The sequence below is a fragment of the Ammospiza nelsoni genome, chromosome 9 (genome assembly GCF_027579445.1).
Source record: "Ammospiza nelsoni isolate bAmmNel1 chromosome 9, bAmmNel1.pri, whole genome shotgun sequence".
Taxonomy (NCBI): domain Eukaryota; kingdom Metazoa; phylum Chordata; class Aves; order Passeriformes; family Passerellidae; genus Ammospiza; species Ammospiza nelsoni.
In genome coordinates this window covers 36,245,226-36,258,773 of record NC_080641.1, presented here as the reverse complement: position 1 = coordinate 36,258,773, position 13,548 = coordinate 36,245,226, and the positions used below count along the sequence as shown (strand labels likewise).

At 49.4% G+C, this 13,548-nt stretch overlaps 2 protein-coding genes across 4 annotated transcripts; one reads left to right on the top strand and one right to left on the bottom strand.

Moving 5' to 3' along the window:
* Window positions 1–1,172: 1,172 nt before the first annotated feature.
* Window positions 1,173–5,815, bottom strand: TYW3 (tRNA-yW synthesizing protein 3 homolog). Of its 2 annotated transcripts, none has more exons than XM_059478323.1 (6): window positions 5,657–5,815; window positions 3,915–3,995; window positions 3,093–3,191; window positions 2,224–2,295; window positions 1,824–1,957; window positions 1,173–1,636 (listed from the first exon to the last, which is right to left on the bottom strand). In XM_059478323.1, exons 1-6 carry the CDS (start codon window positions 5,813–5,815, stop codon window positions 1,432–1,434), a joined length of 750 nt encoding a protein of 249 aa, XP_059334306.1. In that variant the 3' UTR covers window positions 1,173–1,431. The 2 variants fall into 2 exon arrangements, with proteins under 2 accessions (XP_059334306.1, XP_059334307.1); XM_059478324.1 differs by lacking the exon at window positions 5,657–5,815 and adding an exon at window positions 4,362–4,416 and having other exon boundaries at window positions 3,915–4,071.
* Window positions 5,816–5,956: 141 nt separating this feature from the next.
* CRYZ (crystallin zeta) lies at window positions 5,957–13,063 on the top strand. Of its 2 annotated transcripts, none has more exons than XM_059478287.1 (9): window positions 5,957–6,173; window positions 6,872–6,996; window positions 7,325–7,477; window positions 8,694–8,857; window positions 9,478–9,529; window positions 10,678–10,827; window positions 11,223–11,324; window positions 12,080–12,175; window positions 12,437–13,063. In XM_059478287.1, exons 2-9 carry the CDS (start codon window positions 6,886–6,888, stop codon window positions 12,596–12,598), a joined length of 990 nt encoding a protein of 329 aa, XP_059334270.1. In that variant the 5' UTR covers window positions 5,957–6,173; window positions 6,872–6,885; the 3' UTR covers window positions 12,599–13,063. The 2 variants fall into 2 exon arrangements, with proteins under 2 accessions (XP_059334270.1, XP_059334271.1); XM_059478288.1 differs by having other exon boundaries at window positions 6,054–6,173; window positions 6,869–6,996.
* Window positions 13,064–13,548: the final 485 nt, after the last annotated feature.

Here is a 13,548-nt window from a genome sequence, read left to right as displayed (position 1 = left end):
GTGCTGCCTCCAGATGCCTCTGGATGCTCCTCCCAATTGCTGCCTCAATTCCCACATTGACAGCCCAACAGAATCCCATACAGCAGCTGGAAATAAAACACAGCTTGATAAGATTAACCTCAAAATGAGCTGGTGCAACTTGGGTGAGCATGGGGCAAGGTGTAAGGGCAGCGGTGCACGGAGGAAGGCGTTGCTGGTCCCAGAAACCTCCTCAGCATCACCCTCTGCAGCCTTGGATGGGGTTAGGATAACATTTTTGTGTTAAGACGCCAAAAAGTCTTCCTGAATTTTTTATCATTTTTCAGAGGAATGTGGGATCAGTTTCTGACAAACTATTTCTCAGAATGTAAATACTGTAGTGCTGTTACACAGGGTGAGGGTTTGGGCTGTTACAGGGTCTGTGGGCACTGCTTGTGGTTGGTGCTGCTGCCATCAGTCCCTTGAGCCATGTCCAACAGACCAGTGCTAGACATTTTAAGAAATGTCACATGCAGAGGAAGGTTGAAATCCACAAGCAACAACTACCTCCTCTGTGTGCAAGACGTGCTCCCCAGGTGGTGAAGAGGGATCTGCAGGAATGGTGGGACTCCCAGCAGTGGGGATGGCAACAGGGGTTCCCCAGGGCTGTGCTAAGGCAGCAGCTTGGGAGGACCCTCTGCATGGAGGAAGATGCTGCTTTTCCTTGATGGAAGCCCTGGAGTTTCAGTTCAGTCCAGACAGGCAGTTGACCCTCAGAGTGGAGAGGAAGGTCTGACACAAGCCCGCATCCCAACAATGGTGCACTAACACCTGCGGCAGAAGCCATGTCCCCACACCTGAGGAGCTGCTGTGCTTTGTCCTGCTGTGGGCTGCTCCCACCACCTGCCTGCTGCCCCACGGGCTGTGGGACTCCAGTTTTGTTCACACAGCTCCTGGCCAGCAGCTCTGCACTGTTAGAAATCACGCCCCTCGATTGAGTCATACTCTAGCCAGTCCGCCCAAACGCACATGAGGCCTGAGACTGGGGCACACAGCGCTACTTTGGAAGGTTTCTGAGGAATTTCCACCGCATGTACTGGATGGTCTTCAGTCTTCAATGCCTGTCTTCCCCTTGCTGAAGGGGAAACCTGCAGAGCCAGCTGGCTCTGCAAAACCCAGAAGTTGGAAGTGAAATGCTGCCACACAGAACACAGTGAAAAGCCGCAGCAAACCAGTTATTTCTAAGATAACTGATGGAGTATCACTTTGTTAATTTAACAGTACACTTTAAAAACTCCCGAAACATTCTATGGCTTTGTTCTCTGTGTCCTGCTCACTATTCTGTTAGTTACCTTTTTTTCTGGTCTATGTCCATGAGAATATTACTACTTGGAGCACAGGAGTACATAAATCTCTTAAAAAGAGCATTACAATAACTTTTTCAGTTCGCCATTTGCTTTCAAATGTCTTAGTCTATATCATGATTTCAGCCAACAGACCAAGGCTGCTTTCAGTATCATCCTGGGGCTCCAGCTCTCTGCTGGGATCAGCCTGTTCCCGAGCAGGCCGTCTCTTTCTTCTATGCACATACACAGAGTGGCTCTTCTCTGGCCCCTCGGGAAACAAGGTGTCTGCGGGGACAGCAGCTTCCAGAGCCAGCTCCAAGCCTTTGTGGAATCTAGACAGAAACAATTCTCTAGTTACTGTCTTTATACATTTGCTCAGGATCTGAAAATTACTCTGAGAAACGAATGCTTTTAGAATGTAATCAAAACATGCAAGGGGAGAAAAGTGGTTGCTAACATTTTACTTAATACTGAAGAAAAATTAGATGTCATGAACAGAACTGGTGTTTTCTTACAAACCTGTCAATCCTCCTTATGTTTTCTTCCATTTTCTGATTGGCTACATGTACCAGAAATTCAATATATTCTTCAGAGACCATCAATCTCCCTTTGTGGCTCAATGGAACTTCTAAGCAGTGAGTGCTCCGCACAGCCTGAAAACACAAACATGATTTACCTGGAATAAAGTTTTTTAGTTTATGAAGGTTATTTAAATAATGTATGGAGTTCATTATAACAAAAAACCTGCTTATCCATACAATTATTTAAGTTGCTGTCACCTAAAGCAGCAAGCTACTTCTTTGCTATAGCATGCCCTGTGACAGCTCCTAAGCACCAGTCAGGTCTTGGCTGGTACAAAAATCAAGGTTAACGTAACAACACAACTTCATTACATCCCTTACAGTAGCAGAGTACTTACCATTGTAATTTTTCCTCCTCTGCCAACTGTAATACCAGAGTTCCTGAACCCAGAGTCAATAGCCACTGAATGCTGCAGAAAAAATAAATACTTAAACAGGTCTTGTACACTTTCACAGCAAAAAATATTTATGGACGCCTTGCAATGCAACGTACAATCTCAATTTTGCAAAAAACATATTCAAATCATCTACCCAGACTTATTAAAAAACAGTTACATTAAAATACTTTTTAAGATCAAACCCACAAATGGTGGGTGGTTTTCAGAGGCCCACGGTGGATCCTAATTGAATCCATCGGTGCAGAAGGGTGCAATGTCTCTCTGGGCACTGAACTGTTTTATGCCAAGGAGCTGGAACTTCACAGACAGTCGTGCCACGCACTCACAACGATGAGCGCAGCTGCACTCTACCCAAGTCCCTCAGCTCTCCTGCACTGAACCCAAAACAAGCCCAGCTCAGCACACATCGCTCTCCGCAGCCACACTGGAAAAGCAGAAGGCAAAGGCATCATTCAGTGCACTGAAAACGGACCCAGATGGCCTGGCTGGTAGCAAGGTACCATCTAAAATCCAGCCCCTTCAGCCAGTGAGGGCAGCCCAGGCCCCTCAGGCAGCGTTTCATGCAGCAGTCTGCTTCAGCTTGAGGACTGAACTGCAGGTGAGTCTTTTTTCTTTCTAAGTACAGTAAAACACTCACCAAGTTTAAAGCTGTGTTTTCTCACCAGCTTACTTTACTACTCTAATTATTAAACACACAGCACACCTGGGACTGCTTCTAAGTGCAACTGCTTACCCAGGAGCCAATAGTTTTATTTTTGCAGGCAAGAATGTAACAGAACAATGCCACATTGCACTCGACGTGGCTTTACCAGCAGCTGCGCATCCTGCAGCTCCCGACACAGCACGTGAAGAACAAATGGTTCAAACTTGAACACAGCATCACCAGTGGCTTTCTTCAGTGCTGTCATCTGGAAAATATACCATAATATTTACATAAAAATCATAGTACTTCCTCTCCTAAGAGTTAACAACACCCTGCTGTGTTGGCCTGAAACTTCAGCAAACTTTGCTTTGCTGGAACAAATACTAATGAAAACAAATATTCTGGAGGACACTCCTGTGCATGTGTGAGAATGTATATGTATGGTAAAGTGAACTACAAATTGAGTGAGAACATGCTGATCTTGCAACTGCCTCTTTTGTGGGACAAAGCAATATATGCAAAGAGTAGATTATTTTGAAAGCATATTAAAAATGAAAAATCCTGCACTATAGATGTTTTTAATTTCAGGGTATTTAACGATACTAAATTAACAATGCTATATAAGAGATTCCCTGTTACACCACCTTCAGGTATCTGTCTGCGAGCACAGCAAGCTGGGCTCAAGAGATATTTTTTAATTCAAGAGTTTTAAATATGACTCCAGACAGTATGAAATTATCTAAGTTTCTGGAATATCAGCTGCCTTTATAACTGAGCAGAGAATTTGATACTGAGTTTAAAAGCATTCTCTTAAAACAGGCCTGAAGAATTTATTAAGCAACACATCTGTGGAAAAGTTAATTTTGAGAGTCGAGTATCAATTCATGTTAGTAGCAGGAATAAAAACCCTTTGACACCATGTGTTTTCTATGACAACTGGAGCATTTCCATGAATAAAAATAAAGGCTGTATCTCACTGTGCCCTTACCACATCGCCTTTGACACACGGGTCATGTGTTACCAGGAGCCACGTGCAGTTCTTCTTCTGGATGCCCGTGCCGTCTGTGTCCTGGTGATGGACAGAAACCATTAAAGTGGCTCGGCAGCTCGGTGAGGTTTAATCTCGTGCTGCTACAAAAACGCTCCTTGGAAATAAAGAAGCAGCCCCTTGAAGCAAGAGCCAAATCACACCACGACCAGACCCACTGCCACGATCACCCGGCCGGTCCCTCACGCACCACCACGATCCCCCTGCCGTTCCCGTCCCTCACGCCCCGTCACCATCACCCTGCCGTTCCGGTCCCTCACGCATCGTGACCATCACCCTGCCGTTCCGGTCCCTCACGCACCATCACCATCACCATCCCCATCCCCGTGCCGTTCCCGTCCCTCACGCACCGTGACCATCCCCGTGCCGTTCCCGTCCCTCACGCACCGTGACCATCCCCGTGCCGTTCCCGTCCCTCACGCACCGTCACCATCACCCTGCCGTTCCCGTCCCTCACGCACCGTCACCATCCCCGTGCCGTTCCCGTCCCTCACGCACCGTCACCATCCCCGCGCTGTTCCCGTCCCTCACGCACCGTCACCATCACCCTGCCGTTCCCGTCCCTCACGCACCGTCACCATCCCCGCGCTGTTCCCGTCCCTCACGCACCGTGACCATCCCCGCGCTGTTCCCGTCCCTCACGCACCGTCACCATCACCCTGCCGTTCCCGTCCCTCACGCACCGTCACCATCCCCGTGCCGTTCCCGTCCCTCACGCACCGTGACCATCCCCGTGCCGTTCCCGTCCCTCACGCACCGTCACCATCACCCTGCCGTTCCCGTCCCTCACGCACCGTCACCATCCCCGCGCTGTTCCCGTCCCTCACGCACCGTCACCATCACCCTGCCGTTCCCGTCCCTCACGCACCGTCACCATCCCCGCGCTGTTCCCGTCCCTCACGCACCGTGACCATCCCCGCGCTGTTCCCGTCCCTCACGCACCGTCACCATCACCCTGCCGTTCCCGTCCCTCACGCACCGTCACCATCCCCGTGCCGTTCCCGTCCCTCACGCACCGTCACCATCACCCTGCCGTTCCCGTCCCTCACGCACCGTCACCATCCCCGTGCCGTTCCCGTCCCTCACGCACCGTCACCATCCCCGTGCCGTTCCCGTCCCTCACGCACCGTCACCATCCCCGTGCCGTTCCCGTCCCTCACGCACCGTCACCATCCCCGTGCCGTTCCCGTCCCTCACGCACCGTGACCATCCCCGTGCCGTTCCCGTCCCTCACGCACCGTCACCATCACCCTGCCGTTCCCGTCCCTCACGCACCGTGACCATCCCCGTGCCGTTCCCGTCCCTCACGCACCGTCACCATCCCCGCGCCGTTCCCGTCCCTCACGCACCGTGACCATCCCCGTGCCGTTCCCGTCCCTCACGCACCGTCACCATCCCCGCGCTGTTCCCGTCCCTCACGCACCGTCACCATCACCCTGCCGTTCCCGTCCCTCACGCACCGTCACCATCCCCGCGCTGTTCCCGTCCCTCACGCACCGTGACCATCCCCGCGCTGTTCCCGTCCCTCACGCACCGTCACCATCACCCTGCCGTTCCCGTCCCTCACGCACCGTCACCATCCCCGTGCCGTTCCCGTCCCTCACGCACCGTCACCATCACCCTGCCGTTCCCGTCCCTCACGCACCGTCACCATCCCCGCGCTGTTCCCGTCCCTCACGCACCGTCACCATCACCCTCCCGTCGCACGAGCTCGTGGTGCAGAAGCTCTCGCGCGCGTTCAGTAACCGCGCGACCTCCGCGGCTCGCGCGTCCAGCGCGCGCTTCCGGCTGGGGTCCGGCCGCGCGAGCCGCTGCGCCTTGCGCCGCGCGAACGCCGCCATCGCGGGGGGACGGCGTCCCACGGCGGACAAACCTCGGCGCGCGGCCGGGCGGCGCGGCGGGGCGGGGCCGGTGGTGGTACGGCCCCGCCCTTCTCCGCGTTCCGCCGCGCGGCAGCGGCGCTCCGCAGGTAGGCGGTGGGCGCGGGGGCTCCCGGGCGCTCGTCCGGGGAGACGGGCCGATAAGGCAGCGGCTCTGCGCTACCCGTGTCAGGCTCCACAGCCACGGGGACACGGCCGGGCTACACGGGGGCGACGGCTGCACGAGGCGGCCCGAAGGGGCGGGGCCTGATCGCAAGGAGCGCTTCCGGGGCACGGCCTGACCGCGAGGCGTATCAAGAGGCGGGGCCTGGCGGCAGAGGTGTGTTTGTGGGCGGGGCCTGGCGGCAGAGGTGTGTTTGTGGGCGGGGCCTGGCGGCAGAGGTGTGTTTGTGGGCGGGGCCTGGCGGCAGAGGTGTGTTTGAGGGCGGGGCCTGGCGGCAGAGTTGTGTTTGTGGGCGGGGCCTGGCGGCAGAGGTGTGTTTGTGGGCGGGGCCTGGCGGCAGAGGTGTGTTTGTGGGCGGGGCCTGACGGCAGAGGTGTGTTTGTGGGCGGGGCCTGGCGGCAGAGGTGTGTTTGTGGGCGGGGCCTGACGGCAGAGGTGTGTTTGTGGGCGGGGCCTGGCGGCAGAGGTGTGTTTGTGGGCGGGGCCTGACGGCAGAGGTGTGTTTATGGGCGGGGCCTGACGCTACAGGTGTGTTTGAGGGCGGGGCCCGGCGCTACAGGTGTGTTTGAGGGCGGGGCCTGACGCTACAGGTGTGTTTGAGGGCGGGGCCTGACGCTACAGGTGTGTTTGTAGGCGGGGCCCGGCGGTGCAGGTGTGTTTGTGGCAGGGCCCAGAGCAGCCCGGGGCCTTCCCTTGCCCCGCTGCCTCCCCTCCAGTTCGGTTTGTTCCCACAGGATCGATCGCCCTTCGGCCCCGCGGTGCGTGCCGTGTTCCAGGCGGTGTCCGCAGGGCAGGTGGCCCAGGCTGCCCGTGACCTGCACAGGTACCAGGGGTCTCATTGTGTCTTTTAGCAGGTCCCCTGGTCGCCATGGCAGCCACCAGGAGTGTGATGAGAGCGGTCCGGGTGTTTGAATTTGGTGGCCCTGAAGTGCTTAAACTCCAGTCAGATGTGTTAGTTCCTGCTCCAAAAGAAAACCAGGTACATGTGAGCTCTGTGAAGGAATATAGTGATAATGAATGTTAACAAGTGCCTGCAGGACAGAATGAGATACAACCAAAACCCTACACCTAGAGTACATGAGTTTTGGTCAGTGTGTTCGTACTACTTGAGATATCATGCTTAACAGATGTGACTCTTTACTCTGCTGTGGGCTTCCACATCAAGATTTCCCTGAAATTAGCTTCCCTTTGACACTGGGTTGTTACAGAGGCTGTTTGAGAATTCAGTAAAAATGCTACAACACCATGCTGTGAATTCAAGGGCTAAATCATTTTAGTTACTGCTTAAGAAGTGTCTTTTCTTTTAGGTATTAATTAAAGTCCATGCCTGTGGGGTCAATCCTGTTGAGACATACATTCGCTCTGGGACCTATGCCAGGAAACCAGCTTTGCCCTACACTCCCGGCTCGGATGTGGCTGGGGTGATTGAAGGTGTTGGGGAGCACGTGACTGCATTCAAGGTATTTACACTCCGGGTATATTCACCATTGCTTCGTGGGTCCTCTGTGGCTGACTGCTGTGACACTGTAGCTGGTTTTGCTGCTTATAATCACCTAATCTCTTCAAGGGGGGAAACCCTCCATGGACTGTACAAGCACTGGCAAGCCAGTCTGCTGGTGGGGCTGTGAGGAATGCTGTGCCCTCCTGAAGCTCAGGGCTCTCACGAGAGGCACTGCACTCTGTCTGCTCAAAGCACTGGTATCTGGTGTACAAAAGCTGGGGTTTGGAGCTATTTTTCTGGCGTTGCAGAAGAAGTTGAGATTGGAAGCTTCCTGCTGGGGGTAGTAATTTCAGGCAGAACTAAAAATTTTCCTGTGAAGTATTTGAGAAATGGAAATTGCTTACTTATAAAGCTCCATAAATTCTGTTATTTGTTACTAAAATTGTTCAAATACCCTATTACTCCTGTCTAGTAATTTTATTTGGATTTCTCAGTGGGAAAGTCTCAGGACAGGAGAAGGCAAATATCAGTTGCTAAGAAAGATATCTATGATGCCAATTTAGTTTTTAAATTGGTTCTCCTATTTAAGTCATTAGACATTTGGTCCCAAACCAACATAAAAACTGTAGGTAAAATTGGGCTGGAATTTCCTGATTTGGAATTTATGTAACAATTTTGGGAGATCTGAGAGACAGGGTTATCAAGAGAGAAGAATAATCTTTTTTCATATTTTCTTACTAACAGCTTGCTATATCTGCTGTGTGTGGCTTTTTGCTTCCTCTGACAATTGTGATGCTCTGGGCTTGAATGAGAGAGAGATGTCTTAGGGTATATTGAGGGGAAAAATATTTCCACATTTAAATAATTTAGAAATGTTTCTTTTGTGTTTGTAAAAGCTTTTGAGGTTTTTCATTTGGAATCTGTGCATGGAATTCCTGACTTCAGTCAAAGTTCATTAAGGTTCATATTAATGAGGCAGTAAGTTTGTGTGTTACACTGCTGGGTGGGGTTATAATTATGATACTTAGATTTAAGTATAAGAAATTATACAGTTTGTGTTGCATTGCTGGTATGTATCGGATTTTATAAAAATTTCTTTGACAAATGTAACTGGTTATTTTTGATAGGAGAACTGTTAGAAATAGCCCAAGCCTCTGTTAATTTCATCTTAATGTTTATGAAGGAAAAAGTAAGGGAAATGATTGATTTCTCTGTGTTCTCTCCGTCCATTCTAGAAAGGTGACAGAGTTTTCACCCTTGAAACGCTTTCTGGAGGATATGCAGAGTATGCAGTGGCTGCAGCCAGCAGAGTCTTTCCTTTGCCAGACAAACTGGACTTCAGGCAGGGAGCCGCGCTCGGAGTGCCCTACTTCACTGCCTACCGGGCCCTTTTCCAGAAGTAAGGCACCAAACCACGCTTGTGCACTTTAACCTTTGCTATTTACAGTGCCAAAGTTCGTGTTTTCACTGCCCTGTAAAAGGGGGAGGTTGGTGACTGGGAGATGTTTAAAAACATTACGCTGATGGAATTGTCAAATAATTGTGATCTAGCAGCTTGTGACTGTGTTTTCCTGCTGAGCCTTTTTTCTTGAGAGAACCTACCAGGAAAGGCTTCATGGCATAAAATATGTGACTCCCTCTCAGTACTCACTGGTATTTTGGCTGGGGAAGAAAAAGAGCAATAGTTCTAATTTCCTCAGTAAGCAGACAGGTGCTGTGGAGCAGAACCACTGCCTTCCTGTGGCAGGCCAAAGTCCTGAACTGAAGCTCAGTACCAGGCTCTCACTGGCTGCTGGCTGCACGTTGCTTCAAGTCATCAGTCACAGGATTTATTTTGCCTCCTTGTTTTCCCAAAAAGGCTTATGATATCTGTTTAGCCATAAATTGGAATATAATTGGAACATAAACTGGAAGCAATGCTGTGTGAACAATGAGATTTGGTGTCAGTACCTGCAGCCCCGTGCTCAGTCAGTGTGTGCTGCAGTCACAGTGCCAGCATTTCTTGTGTTCTTCTCCTAGAGGCTGTGCCAAAGCAGGGGAAAGCGTGCTGGTTCATGGTGCCAGTGGGGGGGTAAGTATTCCAAGGGGGCAAGGGGTAGAGAGCCCTGCTCTCTGTCCCTGCATCTGCTTCTTCCTGGGGTAGGAGTTGTGGTCATATTTGTGTCAATAGATTAGCAGATTAGGTTTTTATTTCAGATACTCTAGGGTACACTTTCTCAGAAAAACCCTGTTATTCCCAATAACTGTGAGACTGCACGAGTGCTGGTGTGAGTTCCCAGTCAGAGGGTCACATCCTGAACGGGTGTTTGCTGCGGGTGGTGGTTGCTCTGGAAGCTTTATTGCTGATAGCAGAAAGCTCTAATTTTCCAATATGTACAAATTGTTCTCAGTCCTCTGAGAATAAGTCACTGGTGCAGGGTAACTGTGCATTTCTGTTTGCATTTTCATGTTTTTACCCATGAGCCAACAGCTGGCTGCACAAGGAAAGGTGCTGGAATATATAAACCTGCATGAAATGGCACTTCTAGTTTTCTTTGGGTTTTCTTGACAAATTTACTTTAGATCTTTATGACTCAACATTTTAGTTTATCTCCCACACTCTGTAGTTGCTCATTTCTGGTGATGCACCAAACAGCTTCTGTGAACAGGCCAAGTTTCCTTAATTATTTGTTAGACAACAAAAAGATGAATTCATATCTTATTCTGAGATACTAGAATGGCATTTAGCATCGTAAATCCTTTTTAAAATTTTCATAAACTAAATGTAGTGCTTCTATTTTTACTGGAGTGCAAAGCTGGTAGGAGACATTGAGAATTCACTTTCTAAAGTAGTGTTAGTAAAATTTGTGCCTGCAGATTTTCTTTGCAATGTGTAATGCTGGTATTAATAGCAGGTGATTCTGTGAAGAGAAGAATTTCCTTGGATTTGTATAAGAAATATTGGGCTCAGGTTTGACAGATACTCGGCATTCTACATCTATGTGTGTCAAATGTTGATAGCTATTCAAAAACCTCAAAAATTTACCATGCCTTGGTAAATATCTTTTCTTTTTTAAAGAGTATTTGGCTGTCTTTGGGATCCAAATTATTGGTTAAAAAACACTTTACCAGACTAGCTTTTTAAATGGGGAAGTTCCAAGTTGCTGGTAGACTATTTAAAATGCTAAGAAAGAGGTAAAATAATTTCTCTTTTGGTTTTTTTTTTTTTTCTCCCTTCAGGTGGGACTAGCAGCATGTCAGATTGCCAGAGCTTGTGGTTTGAAGGTTTTGGGCACAGCAGGGACTGAGGAGGGCATGAATGTGGTCCTGAGAAACGGCGCTCACCAAGCCTTTAATCACAGAGACCCGAATTATACAGAGAAAATTAAGGTAGGCCTGTGTCTGGACTCAAGAATGCAGGTAGTGTTGTTCTTAACAACTTGTGAACAGTTGTTTGCAGAAGACTTTAAAATAGATTTATGTAGATCAATAGTGTACTACCTTTTTCATTTCTACACAAGGAAAAACTTTCTTGGGCTGGAAGAGCTGAGCTTTCCTCACAGGCTGTGGCATTTAGAACTGCCTGCATTCAGCAAATTCTAGTGTGGGATCACATCACAAGTTAGCACAGCAAAATGTGCTACAAATCAGCTCATTTGCTGTCAGCTGCAGCACAAAGGCCACATTGAAAATTTAAACAATGAGCTGTAAAGTGGAAACTTTCTGTAGTGTTTAAAATTAAAGATGGTACCAAGCACTGAAGTAACATCCTGTGTCCTGCACAGGCATGCACAGGGCCGGGAGGAGTGGACATCATCATAGAAATGCTCTCCAATGTCAACCTGGATGCGGACTTGCAGCTGCTGTCCCGGGCAGGGAGGGTGATGGTGAGTGTTTGTGTCCTGGGCAGGAGGGTGATGGTGAGTGTGTGTTTGTGTCCTGGGCAGGAGGGTGATGGTGAGTGTGTGTTTGTGTCCCGTGCAGGGAGGGTGATGGTGAGTTTGTGTTTGTGTCCTGGGCAGGAGGGTGATGGTGAGTGTGTGTTTGTGTCCTGGGCAGGAGGGTGACAGCGAGTGTTTGTGTCCTGGGCAGGAGGGTGACAGCGAGTGTGTGTTTGTGTCCTGGGCAGGAGGGTGACAGCGAGTGTTTGTGTCCTGGGCAGGAGGGTGATGGTGAGTGTTTGTGTCCCGTGCAGGGAGGGTGATGGTGAGTGTGTGTTTGTGTCCTGGGCAGGGAGGGTGGGCAGGAGGGTGATGGTGAGTGTGTGTTTGTGTCCTGGGCAGGAGGGTGACAGTGAGTGTTTGTGTCCTGGGCAGGGAGGGTGATGGTGAGTGTGTGTTTGTGTCCTGGGCAGGAGGGTGATGGTGAGTGTGTGTTTGTGTCCTGGGCAGGAGGGTGACAGTGAGTGTTTGTGTCCTGGGCAGGGAGGGTGATGGTGAGTGTGTGTTTGTGTCCTGGGCAGGATGGTGAGTGTGTGTTTGTGTCCTGGGCAGGGAGGTGCTGATGGGTGCTTGTGTCACTGACTTTGTGCGTTGGTGACAGCGAGTGTTTGTGTCCCGGGCAGGGAGGTGCTGATGGGTGCTTGTGTCACTGACTTTGTGCGTTCAGCATCACGCTGAGCAGCTCTGACTCCTCTGGGCAGGTCGTGGGCTGCAGGGGACGCATCGAGATAAACCCAAGAGACACAATGAGCAAGGAGTCCAGCATAATTGGAGTGAGTCTGTTTCTTGCAACTGAGGTGAGAAGCATTTCTATTTCTAAGTATGCTTTATTGACTTGTTCCAGCACCCTTCTATTTACAGTTAAAATTAGTTGGAAGAATGAAAGAATAATTTCACTGTAACAAACTTGTTAGTTCATTCCTTTATGTTTTGATTCAATCTCAGAACATCATAAAATATTTTCAGGTTGTGGAATTTGCTTTAATTATTGCATAAATTGACAATAGTATTCTGAAATGCAAAGACCTTGTCATAAACTCTGTGTTTGTTGCATGCAGGAGGAAAGGCGTGAATGTGCCACAGCAGTCCTGGATGGCATAGAAGCTGGCTGGCTGAAACCAGTTGTGGGCTTGGAATATCCCCTGGAGAAAGTAGCCAAGGCCCATGAAGACATTATTTGTAGCAGTGGTGCCCGAGGGAAGATGGTGCTCCTTCTATAAAGGAGCACCCTTTTCCGTTTATTTTGTAGCTGTTCTACCTGCACCTTTGCTTACATGGTTCACTAAATGTATGTTATAAACATACCTTTGATCATGTTTGACAGTAGCAGAAAATGCTCACTTAGATGAATTAGCTAACATTTTCTTTTTGTAATAAGCAGAGTTGCATTTACTGTAATGTAATTTTGGTAGCTTTTTTGATTGATGTGGCAATAATAAATTTTCTCTGCTGGCGTACTTTGTGCTGCAGGGAATGGTAGGGTTTGGTATCATGGAACATGTGAATGCCACTGTAGGTAACAGAATGAAGATGCTTTTGACAGATACACAAAAGTAAACAACTCACTATGTGTGTTAATACAAATTGTAAATTCTTTTAGCCACAAAGTGTGTACTCAAATTTTGTACTCAAATTTTGTCACGTAATTTACTTGAAATTAAAGCTTTTACTGACAAAATAGTTTACTTTCCAGCTGAAAAGATGGGCAGAATCTCTCAAACGTGAACTGTTTGGAGCCGAGGCAGTTGTTCTTGTCTGTGCCTCTGAGGCTGAGGTGACAGCATCCTGGCCCATCCAGAGGGACTGTCACTCTGGAGCTGCAGCCTGGGATTCGCCTCTTTGGAAATGACAATCGTGACCAAAGCAGCTCATTTCTGGATGGTGAATGGCTGAGTGTGAAGATTTCAGTTCTTCCTATGAGCTTTAATAAAAGTCTCCTGGATCCCTGGCTGCCCTGAGAGCGGAGGGGAGAGTGGAGGCTGCATGGCTTTGTGGCAGGAGAGTTGCTGTGAAATTCCTGAAATTCCAGCTGCTGAAGTGGGCAGGGCACAGCCTCACACTAGGGCTGTGTGCAGGTGTCTATGTAGGGTCATTTCATTGTGTCTTGTTCTCATAAACCTTCAGTCCATTGCACAACAGGTGGTGTTGCCAGGAAGATGGGGGAATGTTT